Source organism: Struthio camelus, chromosome 5 (assembly GCF_040807025.1).
Source record: "Struthio camelus isolate bStrCam1 chromosome 5, bStrCam1.hap1, whole genome shotgun sequence".
NCBI lineage: Eukaryota > Metazoa > Chordata > Aves > Struthioniformes > Struthionidae > Struthio > Struthio camelus.
This window is the reverse complement of record NC_090946.1, coordinates 29066278-29088326: the sequence shown is the minus strand read 5'-3', so window position 1 is coordinate 29088326 and position 22049 is coordinate 29066278. Positions and strand designations below refer to the sequence as shown.

The following is a 22049-nucleotide window of genomic DNA, read 5'->3' as shown; positions in this document are numbered from 1 at the left end:
TATCATAGTATTTTTATTTTCAATTATACAGTAATAAAAGCAACCGCCAAAATCAAAGATGAAAAGTCATACATTTTGAATAAAAATAAGAGGGGGGAATCATTCCAAAACACAGACCACTGTTTAAATAGCTGGGCTGGTGTTGACTCAGGTCAATGATTCGTAGTTTTTAAATGGAAAATTAACCAATTCTTATTTTACAATTCAAGACTAGGAGATAGCAGCCATAAAAAGGGAAGTGCTTCTATATTTAACTGTCATTGAAAATTTCAGAAATTAAATAAAGGCTAGTGTGTGGATTGGCCCCACTTCAGCTTGTAGCCACGGGCATCACATATCCCTGTCTGCTTTGCCTATTCTATTCCTATGATCAACTAACCTGTAAGAAGATCTTGCACTTTTAAGTTGCAGAAAGAAAGGTACTCAAGAATTAACTACAGTCTTCCTAAGTGTTCACAAATATTTATTTCTTCTAAAATTCCATTTTATGTTTGCCTCAGAGTGAGAAAGTTAGTTTGAACTCAAACTGAAATGCTCTTAAATTTTAGTTTTCTATCATGCATCGTGCATTCAACGCGTATAGCACTTCAGCATTTCCATGAATGTTCCTCAAAGAGGAGGAAATTTGATTTAAAAAAAAAAGTATTACATTATCTTTTTTCCCCCCCTCTCATTTAAAGTTTTATTTCTTCGGGAAGCAAAGCTTATATGATTGTGCTCTCTGACCACCTATTACTTCTCAACCCCAGTTTCATTTTGACCTCACTACCCAGCTGCAACTCAGTTTGTTATATGCAGTAAGTTTTAAGAAAGTTGATCTCCAACTCTTCTCAGAAATTGGATGTCTTAGGGAAAGGGCCCAAACAAGGGCCTCATTAAAGGAAAACCTTCAAAGGATGATCTCAGCACCGGTTGTTGTTTAGGGTTTTTTTGGCCCTGCTACTAGCCAACCATCACACACTCTGGATTTAGACTTTGCACATGAGAAATCATGTTTCCTCAGCTCAGCTAGAGGAAACGATGCCCAATTAGAGGAGATAAATTAGAGTTGTGAGTGCTGTGAGGAGACAGGGAAGGATTTAAAGACTACCATAAGACTTGAAACTGTTTGGAGAGGATGAAACAAATAGTTGCAAAGAAGGTATAAGTAAATTAGGTGCTAATATAAGGCGCAAATCTACTCTATGTTGCCAGAACTTAATTCAATAACGAAATCGTTGAAAAATAAAACGAACTTTTACCCCACACTCAAGAGCTCTGATGCTTTAATTATTAAGGCTCAAGAAATACATAACATGGTCTTATCCAGCAACAAAAGCATGGTAACACAACTGCACACAGGGTAAAAGTAGGTTAAGTTAAGCTACTGCTTATGGGAAAAGATACCTGTGGGGACAATTACAATCCTACCATGTTGTTTTGAGCTTTGAAGAAATACAAGCAAAGAAAATTTAGGCCCGAGCAGTCTGTTCGACCAAAATAACTCCACTGCATGTGTGTACACACATGCCCATATGATTTACCTCACTGTATTAAAAAGAAGTTTGGATGCAAAAAAATTATATTTTACCTAATCATAAACTAATTCATGGTCAACGTTCACCAGCTGAAGTGCAGAAAATTGTTGAAACACAGTAACTTGATTATAAGCTAAGCATTAAGCTAATTCATAAATTCATAGTATTCTTCACATGCAGTAGAATGGAAAGGGTAATGGGGAAGTGTTAGAGTACAGTAAAGTCATATTTCATTCCAAGACCACAGAACATTGTTATTATGTAGATGGCAGAGCCTGTATATTCCCCAAATAACTTTAGCCTTCCCTAGAAATATTATAGATCTACTTTAATGAAGACATATTTTTCTCCAAGATTCAACAAGATTCGGTGGTAACAAGCAAGCAACTTGTTTATGAGCTATTTTTTCAGCATGTACTCTGTGACGTTACCAACAACTCTAGGCTTCATTAAAGTGTTCAGTCTTTAATTCTTGGTTTTACATGAGTACAGTATTCCTTTTATGTAAGAGGCTAACATTCCTTTCTCTCAAAAAATATTATTTTCTAGTAACTGCAGTCAAAAATAGAGACTAGCATTTTCTTTTAAAGATTTTTAGACAGCTCATATTCTTAAACACAGGAATAAGCTTTATCAAAACGACTGCAGCCTAGTCTTTGAATTAACTATCCATTAAACATTTTAGAACTCAATTTTTAAATATTAATTCATTAAGTTTTCCTCCTGCTCATATGCATCTGAAAGCGTGTTTCAGGAAAAATAATGGTCAATTATATTTGTCTGTTGATAAATTATGACAGGGAGGTTCCAGTTTCAGAAAGTTTGCTTACTGTAAGGCACTGAGGTTTTGCTAATGTCCTAGAGTTACTAGGAAGGAAGTCTGTGATAGAGAAACATCTTGGTGTGAGTGCCAAGTTTTAGAAGCTTCTCCAGGACAAAGTACTGGAAGCATTTTTAAATTAACCGTAAATGCGAGCATTTAAACCATGAACTAGATAGGTAGAGAACACAAAAGTATTGCCAACATTAATAATTTGTTGAATTTCATCATAATAAACATTATTTCATACTGTAATACAAGTACATTAATAAAAAGACAATTGCACTGATTCCGTATAGGGCAAATATAAGCCATTAGTAAAACCCCAGACCTATTTTTTAAATCTATTTATCATTGGAATAAAATTCATAGCAAGAACAAGTTAATACAAAACTAGCTCCTCTTGCCAGTTAAATAGTGGAAAGCATATAAAATATTCAAGGAGTTTCCCTTCCCAAAGCTTTTTGTGAAAGCATTAAGTTGCTCCCAACATAGTAAACAAAAATATCACCAGCAACGTCATATTTAACTTGGTTTCACTTGATCCCATTAGCGTGTCATCTCCTCCATATCATTCTTCTCTACAGATCCGTACTTGATGTATCTAGCTTGCAGGGTTTTTTTCTGCGCAAAACTTAAGATATACTTAATCATTCACACAGAACTCAGATCCAAACAATGCATCCTTTGGACCACTGCAACACCCTCCCTTTATGTCCTGACAAGTGCAAACTTATGCTACTTCCTGTAGATTCAAAATGCTGTTAAAACATGAGGCTGTTGATATTTCTCTGTCACCGATTTCAGTGTATCCCAAACCAATTTAGACAGAGGCATGGTCTTCGCATGCATGAACTAGATTTTTTTGGGGATGAAATTAAACATCTTCCAAACACAGCCTAGCATCAAAGGGCTGTTTCACTTATGAGACCACACTAAAGCAAGTTTGTAATAAAACAAACAAAAAAACCCCAAATGCATATATTGTTGATATCAGGTACCAGCCCCTCTCCCCCAAGTCAGGTTTGCTGTTGTGCATATATATCAAACAGTTATGTTCTAAAGTAAACACGAATATTGCAAGGAAAGCATATTAAAAAAAAAAATCACAAAATAACAAAGGAATCCCTGTATTATCGCCATCTTAATAAGGAAAGAATATATTGAAGCCCAGCTATGACATAAGGGCTATTTTTGGGGGGGGGGGATGCCTTTAATATCTGCCACTGAAAAGTTTAAGTAAAACAAGCTCAGACGACAACAGCTGCCACAAGGACAATACCCTATAGTTTTCAGATGAGTTCAGATGGTCAGTATATCAGAGCGTTATATATTCTTGAGAATAACAAATATCTTTTTTGTGAGAACTCACTTCAAGATACTTCAAAACTTACCCAATATTTTTTAAAAACAATGATATTCAGATACGCATTTTCTTGAGAGAGATGTGTGTGTGTGTGTGCACGCGCACGTATATATCTTAAGAAATTCTTACTGAAAGAGAAGACTTAGTACTGCAGACTGACACAAATACAATGTCTGGAACTGAAACATCTACACAACCACTGCACCTTCTATCTCCTAATTTTAGTATAACTTTGTCTAAACAAGCATTAAACACTTTAGTAATTTTGAAAAATGAGGGGTATCTGTTACCATCTGGCTTATATTGCAACAGAACAGCTAAAATTTGGATGAACTAGTTCCTTAAATCCTATTTGAGAAGCAAATAGGAAAAAGAAAAAGCTCCAGAGCAAAGAACTTAAACATTGTCAGTGACAAATATGAACTTTCAGTGTTAAACCATCAGAGAGGAGAAACCTGAGAAATATGATTTCATAGCATGCCATGTCTACCAAAAACAGAGGTGCAGTCTTGATAGATAGAGGAAAATCTAAGCACAGGGTAGGACAGCTCAGCAGACCATCTAACCAAGCCAAAATTTGCTACAGATCCACTAAAAAAATGGAAAGAAAATGCATACCATTGTCCAAATCTGTATCTTGATAAATACATAATCTATATTTTCATATCTATAAGTCTAGAATCAAGAATGCTTTTGCATTTTATTAATCATAGGATGTATCTCAAAAATTAAACTAGAAAGCCAAAATAATATAAACTTTGCAGAAAGCCTTTTATGGTCAACACTGTCACTAACGAAGCAAAAGAAGAGTTGCTTTAGCCCTCTGAGAAGCATAGAAGGTTGGAACGCGTATACGTGGTCAACTGAGACTCAGTTCAATTGTCTGGAGGAAGTCTACACGCTGAAGTCTGACCAGTTACTGTTTGTATGTGCCAGCCAAAAACCCAGACGGATTAAAGTGACCATAAAGGATCTCTGGAGATTTAATCTTTGTTCACTCCTTAACTTCGTCCCTGAGAACATTTATATTAGCTGAAAGCCATTTTTACCCTAATGATGCTGAACTGGACTGTTTCCTATAATACACATTCACAACAGCTGTAAGATCCCCGAAATTCACTCTGCAGGACCCTGAAACTGGGATTTCAAAACAAGTATCCAAAAGGATATGTAAACCTGACCATTGTATACTTTTCCTTTAGAATCTCTTTAGGGAGAGCCATGACAACGCCAAACTTGAGATGGAACATGTAATGTTATTTTTCTTTATGAAATCATTCGTATGACAATTTCAGACAGTGCTTTCTCCCAGTACACTCAATACCAGCATGATACTGTTGAGTGCTTGTAGGTGGGATGTATGTATATGTAATAAGTTTTAGCACATGCTTTATCTTTTTTCCACAAATATATTGGTGAGTAAACACAGAAAATTGAGATAACAGTATATCCTTGGTTAGGAGTACAAAAAAAACAGTTCATAAAGAATTATTTTATTTCTTGCAATAACAAACAGCTACCCTAGTCAAATAACAGTAATTTTAACACAAAAAGAAATACTTACTTCCCACAGCACAATTTTACTGTTGAACGCACTGCAGCATCCTATGGGATCATTTATTTATTTTAAACACAAGCTTGTAAGATAGAAGTTTACTTGTAGTTATTATATGTGACTGTTCCAAAGGGATTTCCTGAACTGGAAATTGCAAGTTAGCTGACTCTAGACTTGCCCTGTTATCACCGTCTCTCTTAGGAGCATGTTACTGGCAACTTCTAAATATAGGATATTGAAGAAAACATAATGATGGACCAAGTATGGCTATTCATATTTTCTTCAGAACAAATCTAATTGGTTCCTAAATGGATGTCCAGTACTAGCCATTAAGTAGAAAAGAAATGAAAACACTTAAAGATAAACATCACCACCTAAAAAAAAAAAAAAATAAAACCACCAAACTTGTTTCATGATAGGGCACAAAAAGTCTGTAGGTTTTATTTGCTTCATATTTTGTGGTCAGTTCAATATTCTGTATCAGATGACCAGTTCAGGAATATTAAGTTCATTTCACACAAAAAAGTGAATCACTATGTACTTCATAAAAGAAACATCTGCAGAAGAAACTACCTAAAGGAACAGCTTAACAGAAAAATGCAGAAATATCTCCTTAGGGCTGCTGTTCTTGACTACAACTCTTATCCTTGAAAAAAATAAGAATTAATCCAAATGTATTTTAGGGATTAGATCATATACATATTTACTGATTATAATCATCAGCCTGAAATTAAAGATAAGATAGTGGTCAGCATTCTTTTAAGATACTATTTTTCTTACCAGATTCATTTCTATAACAACAACAACAACAGTGTCACTCAGGAATTAAAAATAAAAGTCATCCTCCCACCTGCCAACTACCCCCTGCTAAACAGTATGAGGTGGTTTTGGTCATTGGTTTGTCATATTATCTGTCCCAAAAGACTTTTCAAAATAATCAATTTATCATGAGAGAATTATACCAATATACCAATACCTATTTACAGCACTGAGTTAATACAAAAAGCAGGACACACACTATTTAGAAAACATAAATCACAGCAAAAGCAAGTAGGGTTCATGACTAGACAACTGTGATGAATTGGGTGAGCTCTAATTGAGGTTTAGGACAAAATAACGGCCAAGACTTTCTTCTAGAACTCATGTTAATACATGCATAAGGGGATTATTTCTGGAAACTGTGCTAAATTAAGTCTGCCAGGTTGTTCTGCTAAAGTGAAATCAAATATTAATATATTCATTACAATAAATATTTCTGGGCTATCAATGATTGATCCAATTACTATACTAATCATACATTTTAATTCTTCTAACAACTGAGTCATGGAACTCCAAATTGCAAATGAGGTCTAGTGAATGAGTTTCAATTATTTAATATTCATGTGACCCAAAGGCATCACTGAGATGGCCAATTTAACGACAGTCTTGCAAACAACAGCTGTGATGAGAAAAATGCTAAAAGCCATGCTCCATTCTTGCGGGTCCCGGTGGTCATGAGCACTATTTTACACAGCATGAGAAAAATAAAGTCATATAGGACATACAGCGTGAAGAAGCTCTTCAATATATAACAAGTTTTCCTATATAGGAGAATTATGCTTTCCCTGTTTTAAATCAATTATTTTACTACATAAAACTACATCCCAATTGTTTCTGCCATGTAAAGTAATAAATCGACTTCAGTTTCAGATGTTTGTCACTAGGAGAGGTAATGGATGCCTTTTTTTTTTTTTCCTGTAAATCAATTCTGTTCTCTCAATACTAATGTACAGTAAGACTTCCGGAAATGGGATGCCTGAAACAATGCCAAGAACTTTCCCATTCACAGAAACATTGCAAATACCAGTTACAGCTCTCCACCTACCCAACAGTCCGTGCTCTGTGAACACTATATGGCTCTCCATTAACCAACACACTAAAACGGATGCCTGAATCATCTTTTAAATAAACTTAGGCTGTTTTTATGGTTTCTACTTTACTTGACACAAATGTTTGGATTGTTCATGAAGCTGCACGTTTTAGCTTTAATTAGCTTTCTCTTTAAAAAAAAAAAAAAACCCACCCCAAAACAACAAAAAACACACCACCAAGGGGTTTTTAGTATAAGAATTGACTGCCTCGATAATTTGACTATAGAAACAGATACATTGAATGAATGGCCAGACAGGATCTCAATCCTTTCCTCTTCCACTTAGGCTTACACCATAAATAGAAGAGCTTTTCCACAGAAAAGAAGCGTCTTCATTGGAAATAAAGACTCCAGTATTTTGAAATTCAGGATAGAAATAGTATTTTTATGAAAAGGTAATATCAAGAACACATTTAAACTTATTTACCTTCAAACAACAGAATATATTTTTCAAAACCTAATTCTGTAAGAAAGACTTTCAGCAAAATCTGGATTAAAAAATCTCTACTTTTACCCTTACTGTCACTGCCTTTCTTCTTTTTAGATTCTTTTTCTGGATAAACTACCAATTTGGCTTCCTGCTTGAGGATCAGCTAGTGGAATGTAGTCAATTCTCAAAGTAACCCATGAAAAGGTAAAGCCTTGCTTTTATAGCTTTTCCTGATCCACAGAAATAATTCAGCTGCTTCAGATTTTGGGGGACAGTGCTTGTAGTCAGAAAAGTAACATACAAAGGAAAAGTTGCTTATGTGACTTTGAGCATTCCAATTTTCTTAAAGGTAAAACATTCAATAACAGTTAATTTACATTTTAACTATGTCAAGTTTCAGAGTTCCTAACAGGACTGCCAGCAAAAGCTTACCATATCATAAAAAAATTTTCTGCAATGATTAGTGCTTCCTGTTTTAGGAGATGGAGAATTCAGCAGTTTCCTTTAAGCACAGATGTTTCTGTATTGCTACCATCTTAAACACTTCATGACTAAATAACTTGTATATTAGAGTAACACATTTGAAATTTTCAAATATGGATGACAAATGAAAAGTATTTAATGATCTGTAGTATTAAGTTCAACAAAAGAAATGTAGTTATTAACTTTATAAGCCTTCACAGGAGAGGAAGTTGTATTTTCCTTATAAGTCTCACTATACAGCCACTATTATTTTCTACATGACTAGCATATTTCATTTTTGCTTAAAAAAATTTCTCTCCTCAAGCCACACTTTCAAGTGTGGCTGTACGTATGCTCAAGAATATCACATTTGTTACTAGCTGACCTAGTATCTATCCTTCCCGTTGGATGCTCTAAGCTCTGACACATTATAATACATAATTCTATTTAACGTGAAACACTATTGCCATGAATTAACTTTAATCCCTCCCCCAAAATTATTTCAAGAAGAAACTAAGATATCACCACAATGAAACAGGAGAATTATTTTTATGAAACAGGAGATTTAAAAAAAAAAAAAAAACACCCTAAAAAGCCCTGCTCTCAACTTAAAGATGAAAAATAATCAAAAGCCAAGTGAACTGCATTGCTCTTTCCTGCTGACAAGCTGAAGTACATGCAGTTATGTCACATGTGAAAAATGGATTTTTAAATAAGGACTAATGACCCCTGTGTAACAGGTGGCCAGGTGGGTTTTTTTTGGGGCGTAGATGCAGAACACTGTTTCCTTTCAAACATCTTGAAAGAATTATAAACAATAAAATATCAATATGCCAAAGGTGTGAGTAGATCTGTATAAATCTTGCTTTTTATTTGTTCACTAAGTCCTTATGTCAGCTTTTTCCAACACTTGCCAAGCATACTTTTGAGATGACTTTAGGGAGAAGGATTCTTGAATAATTTATTGTGTCTTTAAAGGAAAAAAGAAATTACTATATCCCTCCTATTTCTGAGTAGAATGTTGCCCTCATACTACTTCCCATTTTCCCATGCTAATGTAATTTTTCTAGTTTATGTTTATTTCCAAGAAGTTTTGGTATTTCCATCTCTGCAATAGAAATGTATTTCTATAGCAGAACAACTGCTTAATAGTTCACTTTTTAGAATGGAATTCTAACAAATAATTGAGGAAGAGCTATTTCTTTGTGTTTTACCAAAAAATTTTAAAATATCCTTTTTTTGCTAGTAAATGGATTATTTTTCTCCACTCCCACCTCCCAATACGTATGGGAATGCGGGGGTCAATGCTAATAATATTTTTTGTAAGGACACATTAAGATTAAAATGATACTGTAAAAATACTGTTTAAGAAGAGTGTCTCTCTTCTGAAGAGAGACCGTTAGGAAGACTATTGTTTCTACTGTGCTTTCTGCTGTATCGATCAAGAGGGAAAAGAAAGGAAACTAAATGTCTTTCACTTCCCACTCCAAAGACCAAAAAGAAACACAATAAAACATCGCAAACGATTTCCATGGACATCTTCAGGCAAAAAAAAAAAACAAAAAAAACACACAAACATTTATGGCTGAAACAAAACCAAACCAATAATCTTTTAACTGGAAAAAAAAAAAAAGTATTGGTTTACTTAGGTGAACATGCAGTTCAAAAAACACTTAAAACAAGAGAATAACTGGAAAACTACTACATAAAACTTCCAATGCAACTCCTCAAATTAAGTCTAATGGTTTTAAGGGAATAGAATGTTTGTGCCTTAAGAGTTCCCATACAATTTCAGTAACGGTAATTTCAGTATTCATTTCAGTAGGAACTGACCTGACCTCTTAGAATATAGAATTTGAAGAAAGGTGGAGCAGAAATAGATTAATTATGAAAGAGAACCAGTTTTATTAGTGTTAGTGAGTGGTAGTTATTAAAATTTACAACAATACCTCACCTATGACAAGATGGAACCTCCACAATCATTATTTAATTACAAGCTATATCATAGATTTGACTGGATGCGTACTTGGGTAGACCTCCATTCCCATTCTGCCAAAAAATTCCCTGCTCCCAAAATCAAAATAGCCCCATGTTTGTCATTATTTATATACATAAGATATAAATACCAGCTGGGAGCATGACTTCATGTTTGTCCTGGACATGTACAATACAGTTCTCCTACAAGAGAAGGTCCACTATAGGCAAGTCTTAGATTCTTACTTTAGAAGTCTTACTTTAGAAGTGGTTTAAAAGAAATTTTTATTTCTTTCTACAGTCAGACTTGCACTTCCACAAGCCCACTCTTAACACATCATATAAGCAATTTTTCAATTATATTTTTGATGTATAACACAAGTTACAAGTCTAAGGCAGATAACCACAATCTAAATAAATGAAAATATGGACATACATATATATTTGTACATATATACACACACTCATGAAACATGATTTGAAAGAACGGAGTGAATTTTGTAATTGGAACTGCTGCTACTTAAGATTCTAGCATTCAAACACTTTCAGTGGTAGAACAGTTGAATTCTCAGATGATTTAGGACGGTTGAAAAAAAAAAAAACCTCACTAATCATTTGCCACGACAGAATATGCAAACTAGAAGACTTCATTTTTAAAAATGAATTCTTTTAATTCATAAATAGACACACATCAACAACACAAGAAGGAAAAACTACCACCTTTTATTTTAAGGCCTTTCATTAAAGTTTGCAGAATATATTTTCCATTATGACACCACAGTACTAACGCCTTCCTTTCCTTCCTCTCCCCTAAAGTGCTAAAAACTTCAACACAACTCACCTCCAACACAAACTAACCTTTACATTGCAGACAGTCAAATACTAGGAGTCATATCTCTGATACGATCAATAGCAGTGCAGACACATGCTAATATAGTATAGTGCATTTAATGAGAACAGAGACAGAACAAGTTTTTACAGATTAACTCCCAATCCCAGAGCTAGCTATGTACAATACTGACTAAAGGAGGAGAACTAATTGCACAGTGCTCTAGGGGTCATTGCTCTTCCATGACTATCAGCTTTTGAGAAACAGAAGCATCATTAATATGCCTTTCCCTGAATAGCTACGGATAGCTTTCATTGTTAGAGATTGTTAGCTGTAATCAGGGAGCTCCAGTGTGTTGCACGTCTTCATTCTGGCTAGGAAGTACAAGCATTGACCCAGAGCAGCTGCACCATTGAGAACTTTACATTTGAGATTTTGCTTCTCGTCCCTCAGAGTAAACCTTACTCTAAGGATTCTTCGTCCCTTTGCACCCAGGCTATAGTACAGTGCAACTCTTAATAGTTAGGAAAATCTAAAGAAGAGAAGGCAGCTACACAGAGTAATGAGAAAAAATGGAGCCATCAGGATGCAACAGCATACACAGTTCCGTGGTAGAAATGCTGAATCTGTGCATGCCTTGGAAAAGTAAGCTTATAAAATAATGTATTAAATTGATTCTATGTCAATCCCTAATAAACAGGAAAGCTCATCCCCCTCAAAGTTGTTACTTCAAACTGCATGAAAACATTTAGTTGCTTAACTTTTCAAATCACTGCAACAGTATTACAGTACTTATTGACACTATGACACTTTCTCCATCTATGTCTTATGAAAGATTCAAATAGAATTTTTCTTTTTAATAACTCATGGAATCTGGGAACACTGATATATGGGGCATGTTACAGCGACAGGAGGGAGTTATCTGTGTGCAGAATATGCATAACCATTGAAAACGTCGAGCTATTTCCCACATCCAATGAAAAATGGTATATAAAAGGTTAACCTTATGCCCACTTTTACTATTGGTTTTAATATTTGCAGAAGTGTGCATCCACTATGTACACAGGTGACTTAGAGTATTCAGAAGACATTTAAAAAAAAAAAAACATTTGCAACAGAAAACAAATTAGTTATATACTTACGGCATGGGGTGTTTGGATTGTTCACCAGTTGTGGAAATGCAAAGATAACTGATGTGTCGGGATGGTTTTGATTTTGTTCCTCATCTCCAGTTTGGTCAGCCCAAACTACTGATTTTTGTCTTTGAATCAGCTGCTCAACCTCCACAAATTCAGCCTCAATTAAAGTATTTGTCAGTCCAGCTTCTTTCAAAGTCAAGTATTGTTTGCGAAGAATTGGAAGCAAAGCATTTAGTACTCTATAGAACAACAAAAGGCAAGACAAACATGACTGACTCGTAACTAATCCGAGGCTTACTAAAACTGCCACTATTAAGAACAAGATGGGTTTTTTGGTTTTATTTCAGTAGTTATGCAGTAGTGTTATAATATTTCCCAAAAATTAATTCTGAGTGGAAATATTCATAACCATTTCAGTGATTTTTCTCTTTTGTCAAATCTTGTATTGGACTACAAGTTATTATGTATTGCTTTTCAGTGCCCAAGTTCTTCAATCCCTCAAGTCACCTCTACAGAAATACAGCCAATATATCTTAATTTTAGAAATTAGGAACTTCAATCATCAGATAGATGAAGAATTTAAACCAAGTAACATGGTTTAAGCTAAACACATTTTAATTAGATGTGCATGGATCCTAATCAGAAGCCTATTCCAAATAAGTTTGGAATACTAGGAACCTAAATTATACAATAGAACATATTTAGAGCCATGCACAACTAGGATACAAGTTAAGAAGAGAGAAGTTTGGGAATTCTATGTGAACCCAGAAATGCCTTAACTGCAGAATCAGTTGCAAGACTGAACTCTTAAGGTTGAAAGAGCAGAGAAAGGGGTGTATGTGTGTATACACACATATGTATCTTATATACACACACAAATATATTAGAAAAAACAGAAAGCAAAGAAGCAACTTTGTCATTACAAACAACATTGAAACATATTGCTTTCCATTTTGCAGGTTTATATACACACTTTTTTTGATGTTTATAGTAACAACCTTTCCCTATTCTCCTAAGGAGGAATAAAAGCTGGTTAAATCATTCTGGAATTATTTTATTATAAATTTAATTTTCATTTACTAAAGATGTGCAATTACTCCCCTTTCCTCGTATCGTGCTTGGAAGCTGATCTCCAACAGCTTCAAGTGATGGATTATAACTGAAAAAAAAAGAGTTGATGCTTACTGCCAAATTCAGCCTTTTTCAGTCTGAGTAGCTATACAGCAATTCTACAGTAAGAACTTTTAATACAGGTAAATGTAATCAATGTCTACAGTTCAGGGAATTAGAAGAACACATATCTAAAAATCAGTACCATTGCTCAGCACAGAAGTGGAAAATGAATCACCTTGAACAGCTCGTAAGAACTACAAAAAGAAAAAAGTGAAACAGAAGAAAGAAGCTCCGCAGTATGTTCTTATGTTTCACTAAACGATGGTGGGCAGAGACCAGAATTAGCGAACTGATAATTATTTTCCATACCTTCTTGCTAAGAAGATACAATTCCAACCTAGACAAAAGTTTGAGAAAATTCTCACTTCTGTTTCAGCTAGATCTAAATTCTACAGATATACCTTCTGAAGTTAGAAATACCAAAGTGGAAGTCATCATAAGCCTGCTACGAGAACATACTTACTTTTCTGTCTGTTTATGATGCTGCTCTTGAAGGGACACCAGGGACAACATGTGCTCAATCTGGGCTTTCAGGTCTTTAACTTCTAGGTTTAAATGACAACACTGAAGATCTTTAGAGAGTTCCTTGGGAAATTAGCAACAACAAAAAAGGCTAAACATCAAACTGAAAATGAGCAACTGAAATTTAAATTACAAATAGGCATGTTAATAGGTCCTACATTGAAAAGCTAAGATAGAATTCATCAACATTATACTTTTCTACTGTAAAATCTCACTGTAATTGTTTGCTTCTCATTTACCTGCTTAAATATCGCTTTGTAGATTTCTTTTCAGAAAGAAATGTGTACTGCAATTAGCATTAACATACATTGTATGTTTGTACGTGCATGCCCAAAAATACGCTTGTCTATTTTCCTATGCACTTGCTCCATATCTGGATTTCAGTGACACTGTCCAAGATAAATGAATGTAGGGAAGACTTATCTTCCTGAGATGCCAGTATCTTGTTTGAAATAAACCAAAGCTCACATTTAAGCTATCAAAAAATTTTATCCACCCCCTTAAAATATACATTCCATTACATGAGTCAAGTAATGAATCATTACACCATATCATTTGAGCCAATCTAATCGATGGCTTACAGTGAAAGGTGTGTAGAACTCCTCCCCACTCCTCTTTTCCTCTTCTCTTTCTTCCTGCACACAACTCTCTTATCTTCTTGCCTGCCAGCTCTGCTAACTGTCCGAGGCTGAACTGAGCCAATTCTACTTACTAAAACTTGGCAGAGAACTTTAATGACCATACCTTTTCCCTTTCCCTCCCCTAGCACCCTCCAGAACAACCAGTCTCCAATAACAAGAGTGGCTTTTTTTTTTTTGGTCAGGCCAGCAAATCAGGTTGCCACGTGGCTAGAAAAACATTGTCAAGGCAGAAGTAGAAGGGTATGGCCAGGAGCAGGACTGAGCCTTCAGCAGCTGTCTGAACTGCTCAGCCATGTTCTGTTCATTAACTTTTAGCAGGTATTTTTGCATGTAATTGTATACTTTCCTCAACAGAAATACTTGCATGAATAACAAAGGACAGAAGGACTGAAACAGCTAAGACCAGAATTTAAAAACACCCTGAAAGAATTAGTTACAGAAGGAGTCACATGAGCCAGAGTGAGATGGGGGTGGGTGGATGGAAATCTATTCTTAACCATAGTCAGATGTTGCCTACAATGCATGAAATCTGCTCTTGAGGTGAAAGGCACTTTACCTTTGGAATACACCCATCTTGACCCAGGAGGCGCATTTCATTTTCAACACGATGCAGCCAATTTGTATTTTCCTCAAAATGATTCACCTCCTCCTCTTTCTTCTTCTGCATGTGCATACGGTGGGTTCTAAGCATTGCAATCCTATGATCCCGTTTGCATGTGGCCTTGGAGGACAATGTTGAAGGGGAGACTTTCAAATGACGTTCACAAACATCTCTATGCGGAAAGGATTTTTCCGGACTCTTATACTTAATGGGACATAAACATTTTATATTTTTGACCAGTTTAATCATAGTGTATTCTTCATTTGAGCATTACTGAATTATTTTTAAACATTTACATGTTTTTTTCCGTGAAAGCCCTTCCAATACAGAATATAGTCATTTGATTATTCTCTTAAGGAATGACACACTGTTTTTGATCAATTTCTGCTCTAGGTCACAAAGGTCTGAAACCGGGGAGAGTGGAAAAGCCACCCATACATATACGCACACAAACACACTTGCTTCTAGATATGAAATATAACTTAAAATTCCTTATCCAAATTCATGTTCAAGTTACTAGAAATTCTTATCTGCTTTGTTTTTCTAATGCAATATGACCTAAAAAAAGCTTACTGAAGGGATTAAGTGTTTTGCAAAAAGGAAAATCCTCTACCCCCAAGCATCAAAATCCTCCTGAAGCTTCTCTGAAGCTTGACAACAACAAAAACCACCCCACAAAAACAGCAAAAGCCAGCTGGGTACGAGGCAGTGTCTTAACAATACAAAGGAGACTTTTATTCTGATTTCAGAGAACAACTATAGTTTGCAATATACTTTCAACATTAGGTCACTTGATTTCAGCTGACTAGCTGACAGAGAATGTTAACTTTAGAAAGAAGGCACAGAGTTCAGCTATACCTGAAGTTCAGGTAGTTTAAAAAAAAACCCACAAAAATAAAAACACATTTGAAGTATATTTACTACACTCCACAAAAATGAACATAGAGAACCCAACCAGTTTTTATAAACTATGTAACCTAAATCTCTAAGTTAATACACTTTCAAGAATAACTATCTAAACAAGAACTTCAACAATTGTAATACATCTTCTAAATACATAGATTTATTGCGTAGAGCAGGCCAAACTGGTTCCACTACAAAAAGTGAGAGAAAACTCTGTATGTTGCTCCCTCATGTTGAGCTGAAGCACAGATTACTCTAACTGCTGTTCTTCCAAAGCTAATGGAGAATAGAGACCAGAACCAGTATGTGGGAAGATGCGGATTGCATTTCCTAAGATGATTTTTCAAAACCTTTGCTTCAAAACATGGTGTACAAAACATAGAACCAGCACGGTAGAAAAACTTGAAAAACGTGAGCGCTCGAGGCACTTACCAGGCAAAGGCTAGACTCTGACCAGAGTTTCACTTAGCAGATAAGATGACAGACTAAAGAGAAAGCAAAGATGACAGAGGATCCAGCAAAGATTAAGTCACTGTGTACTAAGGACCAGATCCTTAGGGAAAGTACTAGGAAAAGATTAGTGCAAGACCAAAGCTCCCCTAGACCACTGGTACCCTGTGATCAGAGACACTAGGGAAATGTTTCCAGGACCACTGAAGTGGAAATATCCAAATGCATTGTTTTGCATGCTTGTCTTTGACATTTACTTGGAGCAAGAGAGGTAATGGGTCGGACTTTAGGTGGCACTAACAATATCTTGCTATTTGATGAACCTTCCCAGGAAGTGGGGACAAACGTTAATGTGCTGCTGCAGTGACAGGGGGAGTCAAGCATGCCAGCTGCAAAATTGAACCAGGACGTGACATCTGGAAGACAAGTACTCCCAGATAAGACACTTGGTTCTTATTCTGTTTTGCAATTGCAGAAATCACAGGAGATCTAGAAGAAATTGTCCCCTCCAGGCTGAAGAACCAGGAAATGTTCAACATGTAATTCTGGATCCAGTATGGGCAATTACAGCAAACAGAAAATGTGAAAGCAAGACAAGACTGCTTTCCAGAAACATGCTCCTCTCCTAGTCAGCAAAAAACATTTGAAAGTGACAACTGGAAGTGATTTTACACCTAATATAGTTTTTAAAGTCTATCAGAGAAGAATCAGTTTTTGCCATCATGCCATAATCCTAACCAGGAGACCAGTCTACATGGAAGAGTTGGCGATCCACATAACAGTTAACTTAAATAGGCACAAGGCTAGTGCTGGGCTGGACTCCGTTGCACATGTAGTTTGGCCTTCAGGCCTATACTGTGCTGCACATATTTCTTGGCCATAGATGGCCATAGAATAAACTTAGCCAGCTAAGTTTAATAAGAGAACCCGTTGGCAGCTCCCACTCAGCATTGACGATTATATCGCCTTTATTTGTCTTCATCTAAAAGTGCAGCAACAATTTCTCATGGGAACATCCATTTCATCTGAAACAGATGATGATTGGAACTGTTTTCTTTTAAGAAAATCCTATAAGAGCTCAAAAGATCAAAATGAAGTAACTTTTCAGCGAATGGGATCTGCATGGTACACTGCGCCCTGATTGGAGGCCCATTCAATGCTCTGCAGCTCAGGGTAGCCAGTGTCTGAAGGAGTAAGCTTATCTATACTAACCCTTTTTCTCCTTCTAGTGTTAGCTCCAATAAATGGCATTTTAAGCACTACTTCAGAATGTGAATGCCTTTCTTACCAAATCATAACGAATCAGCAGCTGCCAGTGCAAAATATGTCTAAAAAACTCAAAGAAAAAAAAAACAGGATTGCCAAGTACCAAGTAGTGCACTAGAAGGAGAAAACTTCATGATAACACACATTAAAACTACATGAAAGCTATTTTTAACAACTTTAGTCAGAGCAAACAAAAGCACACAGGGGCAGTATCCAGCGTCTTAAACAGCAAATGATCTGGTAGTGGTCCAGGATGGTTACATTTCACAAGATAATTTACAAAAAGATATTTGCAACAAGAAAGAATTTTAAAAAAAGATTAAGGTAGTCTAAATTCATGCATTAATTTTTTTTTCCTTCTTTCTGAAATTATAATTTTGAATTGAAACTTGCAAACAGGGGTTGGGCAAACACAGGTACGATATCTTTGCTTCACGTTAACTTACCTAATGTGATTACTATACCTAGTTACCATGTATGAACAATTAAGTGTAAAGTGAAAAACTCTTCATAAGTAAATATCTTCCTTTACAAATTAATATTTCAGAAATACCCCTGTGGTATCACAGTGTATTTTACAGAGAGAAAAACCAGAGGCATTTAGGAAAAGAGCAAGTGTGGAAAAATACATGGAAGAACAGAAGCATCATAGTACGCAAGGGAAACGTGAGCAGTCACTCTGATAATCAAATGACTGGATTCCAAATTAAAATCCAATTTGTTCCAACCAAAGCAGTCTCAAAAGGACATTTAATTTTACCATTACAGTGACTTACTCTTTTTAATAAATAAGGCATTGTACTTATAGCACAGTAGCACTTGACCCTTACTAAATCACATCTGTAACTTAACTAAAAATAACAACATCTGATGCAGCAGTGGCAACATTTGATGTAAATGTTAAATCACCCCATAAGTATTTGTATGAAATAGTGTATGAATATGAAATTCTACATTATAAATAAAAATAGTTAATGCTTCATTGTAAGCAGCATTTAAAAAAAAAAAAGTGGCACAAGACAGGAGATACCACTTTAGAGTTTGTATGACAAGAAAGAGAATTCCAGAATACATAAGTCACTTGAAACATCTTCATTAGTGACAAGAAAAAACATGCCAAAAAAAAAAAAAAACCCACCACACTTTCACTCTGACATTTATCTAAGGACGAAATTTCATGTGAATCACTGCGAAAGAAATAGTCATATGGTAAGCTATATCATTTTTGGCCAAATACAGATTGTTACTGTGACTAAGCAAAACCAGCCCCCCCAACTCCATACCTACATAAAACATATATTCCTTTAAACCATGGTGCATCAAAACGTTTAAGATAAATGCTTACTTGTCTATACTTCGATCTTCTAAAAATATGCAAGCATTTAATGTTGCACAACAGCTATTATTTGTAGTAAGCCCCAGAACTCTTTCCTTAAAGAGAAGGACAACTAAACGGGATTATTTTATTTCATATGACTGTTCCTAAGTAAGTCTCCAAAAGCTTGCAGGTGACAATCAAAACCATCAACAATAAGAATCTGTCTTGTTTAGCACAGCGTCAATGCTTTTCCTTATAAGTATTACTCACATCACAGATTGACTTCTCAGGTTTGATAATGGCTTCAATAGCTGTACCATACATACATTGATATGTTTCAGTTTTGGAAGAAAAGCACCACGAGTCTCTCAAATCTAGTCAGATACTAAGAGTAACTGTGACAACCAAGCCTACATAAGGACAAGTTGTAAAGTTTCCACGATTAGCAGCAGTAGAAGAAATCAACACTTCCCTGTGTTGTGCAAGAAAATAGCATACCTAACATTAACACCACATTTTCTGTATAAATAGAAAAAGTTACCACAGTGATAATCACTGCGTCCCACTTTAACTGTTTAAATATTTAAGCACCAATTATGTAAATATTTAAGCAAAATTCCATATATTTCTATAGAAATATAAGGGGATGGTACATTGTATCATACTACAGACAACTCACCTTTTCTACTCTTTCTTCAGAGCACATCAGTTGGATTTGTTCATGATATTGTTTCTGGTAATATGTCTTCAGCGTATTTTCTTTCAGACGCATTTCCAACTTGAGGTATTCTTTTCTGATTTCTTCACGGTTCGTGAACACATTTTTAAGGATTTCTTGGTATCTAATAGAAGCAAAGTATTAGAATAAAGGCTCTCTACCCTGTGCCAAACTGAAGGGAAGAGGTAACAGTGTCTTCAAAACTGGCAAGTGAATATTGAGGAATCAACTTATCACCCGCACTGTGAGTAACATGAACTTGACAGGATCCTCAAGAGGAGGAAAAGAATGTAACACCCTCTTTATTGCCGATTTTTATAGAGCAGGGGAGAGGCTTACATGTGTCTCTATGGATACTCCAGAAGATTGTCAATATTTGTTGGTCTGAATATTATTGTAGTGTATATCTGGCATTTTGAAGCGACCTTGCCCTTGACCGATTCTGATCGCACACACGGAATGAAATAAAGGGCAAATCATACAAATCAAATTAACCTTTAAGACAGGGCCCCCCAAAATGCAGGAAAACTGTCAGAAGTATTAATGTGACTTAAAGACCAACTTTTTTTTTTTTTTTAAGTGAAATTTAAAAAACCTGAATGAGAGATTTATGAAGCCTCTGAAACGCCAGTAGGACTAAACTCAGTTAGAAGGCATTTCCCACAGAAAGTAACCACTGCAAGAGAGCGCTCTGACATTTATAAGAAAACCAATTACCCCCCTCCCCATGAAAATTCGTAAGACAGGAATATTTAAAATGACGATACAAAAACCCAAAATAATTTTAGGATACGTTAACTAGGTTTGTTTTGGCTTAACTACAAGATTATCACATGGCTCTGCTATTTCCCACGCTTTAACAAACAATTTTAAGTATCCCTGACATATCCCCAATTTAAGGATATGTGAAATGATGTAGTCTCAGCAGAGTTGGACACAGTCATAACAAATGGCAGGGAAGAGAGCAGAGAGATGCATAGCCTCCTCTCATTCAGAGAGTTCCTGGTACATATGCCATGCTAGAAAGTGCTAGTGTGAGGACAGGAGGACACAGCCTCTTTAACCTCTTAGTAAATATGTCCTTTAAAAAAAAAAAAAAAGTTTGTCCCAACTGTTTACATTTTGCTGATGAGGAAGACACTCTGCCACCTCTCCTCAGTAAAACCCCATGAATGTGGGGACAACCTGTGTCTAGCAGATAAAGTTTCTGCATGCACATACACAACTTTTTTTCTACAGAGTTTTCACAAGCACAACGAAGGAATTATTTAAACAACAGCTATAGTCACTTTTTTTGGATCTGATCCAGACATACGTTGAGAATAATACATTTCTAGACAATGTATAATTTCTTCTCCCCCAAAAGATTAAGTGACACATATCAGGAACCTTAACAGGCTTAAGTTTAGCTAAACAAGTTTAACAGAGATTACTTTCCCTTGAAAATTATCCAAGGCTCTAACCTGTTGCTAAACAAACAAATCTGCCTGTAATATGACAGATTTTATACTAACTTATTTGGGATGCAATCATGTTGCATACTATTCAACCAATGCAACTATTTTTGTTTTCTTACGCAATCCTGTAGTTTGAAAGAACGGAGTTTTACTTTCTCTTCAGGAAGTTTTCCAGATGGAAAAGTATATTCAAAGGGCCAATAAAAAGAGTTAAATGAATAAACGTAGTTGAATAATTCCTAGAAATATAGGTGATGAGGCATTCACGGACAGATCCGATAAGACTACTTCCAGATCAAAACTTAACCTTCTCATGACCTTCTTATGGAATAGTGACTTTAGCACCAAATTTATACATTAAATGTCAGTTTGTTCAAGAACCAGCACATCAGAAGATGGACAGGAACATTACCAAGAAGAAAAAAAAGAATGAGAAGAAGCTAAAGAGCCTACAGATGTACGTGAAATCCTTCATGAAATGAAGGACTTCAGGTTCTAGCCCTTCCTCAACCTCACATAAAGGATACTATTGAAGAAATACCTACCAGCAGTTGCAGCAGCTGCTGACAGTTATGAAAACTGAGTTCTATCTACCCACAAGAATGACCTTTTAAGTGGCTTTGCTGAAAGCTACCATTCTTCTGCTTCCTCCAAAAGAAGGCAGCAGAAGTAAGTCAGACTGAGCAGAAACAGTAGCATTAAACCCTAGGGTACCGCTTTGAGATTTTTTACATAACGCAATAAAGAGTCAATTTCTATTTGGTAATATGTTTCTGGGAGCATCAAAACAGAGCCTACAAGTATTTCCCTCTCCCTCCCCAAGTGTCATACCTCTGTTTTAAAAGTCTACATCGTGACCAGATCTTGCATGTAGATCTCGATAATATAAATTAAAAATTGTAATAAGTTTCTCTTACTTATAAGATACTTTCACACTTCTCGTGGTACAAAGATAAGCTTCCTACCATGAAAGGATTGTTTTCCTGTTACTTATTTCAG

The 22049-nt window shown here is 35.6% G+C and overlaps 1 protein-coding gene across 2 annotated transcripts in view; it reads right to left on the bottom strand.

Moving 5' to 3' along the window:
* Positions 1-22049, bottom strand: part of KIF18A (kinesin family member 18A) — a 48279-nt gene that overhangs the window by 6963 nt on the left and 19267 nt on the right. Inside the window, exons 10-13 of one of the 2 annotated variants that reach the window (XM_068945289.1) lie at positions 19555-19717; positions 14894-15142; positions 13638-13759; positions 12005-12240 (exon numbers count right to left, since the gene is read on the bottom strand). In XM_068945289.1, coding sequence (XP_068801390.1) covers positions 12005-12240; positions 13638-13759; positions 14894-15142; positions 19555-19717 — 770 coding nt within the window. The remainder of the gene's footprint in view (positions 1-12004; positions 12241-13637; positions 13760-14893; positions 15143-19554; positions 19718-22049) is intronic. The other variant, XM_068945290.1, reaches the window with a different exon arrangement.